Source organism: Chiloscyllium plagiosum, chromosome 11 (assembly GCF_004010195.1).
Source record: "Chiloscyllium plagiosum isolate BGI_BamShark_2017 chromosome 11, ASM401019v2, whole genome shotgun sequence".
In the NCBI taxonomy this organism is placed as follows: domain Eukaryota; kingdom Metazoa; phylum Chordata; class Chondrichthyes; order Orectolobiformes; family Hemiscylliidae; genus Chiloscyllium; species Chiloscyllium plagiosum.
In genome coordinates, this window is record NC_057720.1 from 65,739,647 (window position 1) to 65,741,495 (window position 1,849).

The 1,849-nt window shown below is 39.2% G+C and overlaps 1 protein-coding gene across 3 annotated transcripts in view; it reads left to right on the forward strand.

Moving 5' to 3' along the window:
- The window catches only part of LOC122554494 (ergothioneine biosynthesis protein 1-like), a 73,536-nt gene that overhangs the window by 57,603 nt on the left and 14,084 nt on the right, over positions 1 to 1,849 (forward strand). For all 3 annotated transcript variants that reach the window (XR_006313007.1, XM_043699615.1, XM_043699617.1), the window contains one exon: positions 1,074 to 1,152. Coding sequence is in view for 2 of the 3 variants with exons in the window: in XM_043699615.1 (XP_043555550.1) it covers positions 1,074 to 1,152 (79 nt within the window). In the remaining variant the exon portion in view is untranslated. The remainder of the gene's footprint in view (positions 1 to 1,073; positions 1,153 to 1,849) is intronic.

Genomic DNA, 1,849 nt, shown 5'->3' on the forward strand with positions numbered 1-1,849 from the left:
ATACATACACACACACGTTTACATAGATACACACATGTATACATACATACACACACATACACTCACACACACACATACACACACTCATACAGAAACACACACGTATACAAACACACACAGACAAACACAAACATATAGACACAGACACAAACACACACACTCACATAGACACAGGCACAAACACACACAGTCACACATATACAGACACATGCAGATACACACACATACACACACATACACACAAATGGAAAGTTGAAAGGGAATAGTGTCCAGTACAAAAGAAAGATAAAATAATTTACAGTTTAAAGTTTCTCAGGTGTTGTTGTGAATTATAGGTCTAAACTGAGACTATAGCTGGCTAGATTATTTCAGGCACTCTCAGTAGCAGAGAATATTGCAGTTATTGTTTTGGGTTTTCACTGTCCTGAAGTTTATTTTTAATCAGAATTGTCACCAGAAGTCTTTTCTTCTTGAAGGACAGAGAGAGAAATTGCTCAGACAGTGTTCAGTGCTGCTTCCTTTGTTTCATCACCTTTTTGCTTAAATAAACACCTCCTTGAAATACGGACTTGTTTGTACAGAGCGCATGACTTTTGGAGGGTGCTGTCAAGGAGGTTTGATGAGTTATATTTTACATGACAGATTAAAGTAAATTGGGATATGACATATGGAGATAGGTGACTTTAAAAGTGATAGTTCCTAATTTTTTCTGCCACTGGGGATTTTTTTCCATTATGTCTACATCTGTTGTAGAATAAGAAATAGTCAAATAACTAGTTCTATCTCCATCATATATCGACAAGGACTGTAGAAGGTGAATTGAATATTTTTTATTTGGCATTAGGAGGATTCGGCCTTCCTAGTTTCTGTGGTGCATTAATTAGGCCAAATGGATGGTATTGGAAGAACATGCCATATTAGGTATAGCTTCTAACGTATTACAAAAATATCTCCAGAAACTGATGGAATAGACAATATATAAATAAGGAGATCTCATGTATCAGGACCGTTGTGATTTTTGATTAAACATTGTCCAAACCATTCAAACTAATATGTACAAGTTCAACTTGCAGCTAACATGGATTCCAAAAGAAATTGGACGTCATTGTTTTATACTTGTCAATTTCCTGGATCGTACCCTTAATCCCTCAGGTAAAAATGTTATGTTTTAGTCCATGCTTTAGAGAAAGATAAGCCTTAAGTAGGGCATTCGACCACTCTATTCTACTGAAGTTTGCATTTGTGTTTTAATTATTTTAAGTTCTTCTTGTCTCATCGAAAATGGTCGCAAATTTAAATGTCATCCAGCTGTGAGAACCGAAAAAATGTTTTAACACAGTTCTATAAGTCGTGAGGAACCTTTTAAACATGGGCAATATAGTTTGACTCAGTAATGCTGCTGTGTGTTCTGACTCCATCTGCAGTTGATGTATAATGCAACACGTTTCATTTACCAATGTCTTGCATCTCTTTTGTTTAAATGCAACTGACTCATAACATCAGGATTTACAGCCTTTAAAGAAGTTAAGCCCTGGCTCTCCCCTCTTGCCCTGAGAATTCTTACTGGAATCATGCTGGGTCATAGTTAATACTGATCCCTTCGATTGTCTGCTTCATGCCTGACACTCCTTGTTCCACTGCCATTTTCCCTTCCTGCACTCCCAAATCTGGATCTGACCCTTCATCTCCCACCCAGACCCAAACCCCACCTTTTCCCACCCAGACCCAAACCACTCCTTCCCCCACCCAGACCCAACTCCCTCCTTCCCCCACCCAGACGCAAACTCCCTCCTTTCCCCGCCCAGACCCAACTCCCTCCTTGCCCCACCCAGATGCAAACTCCCTCATT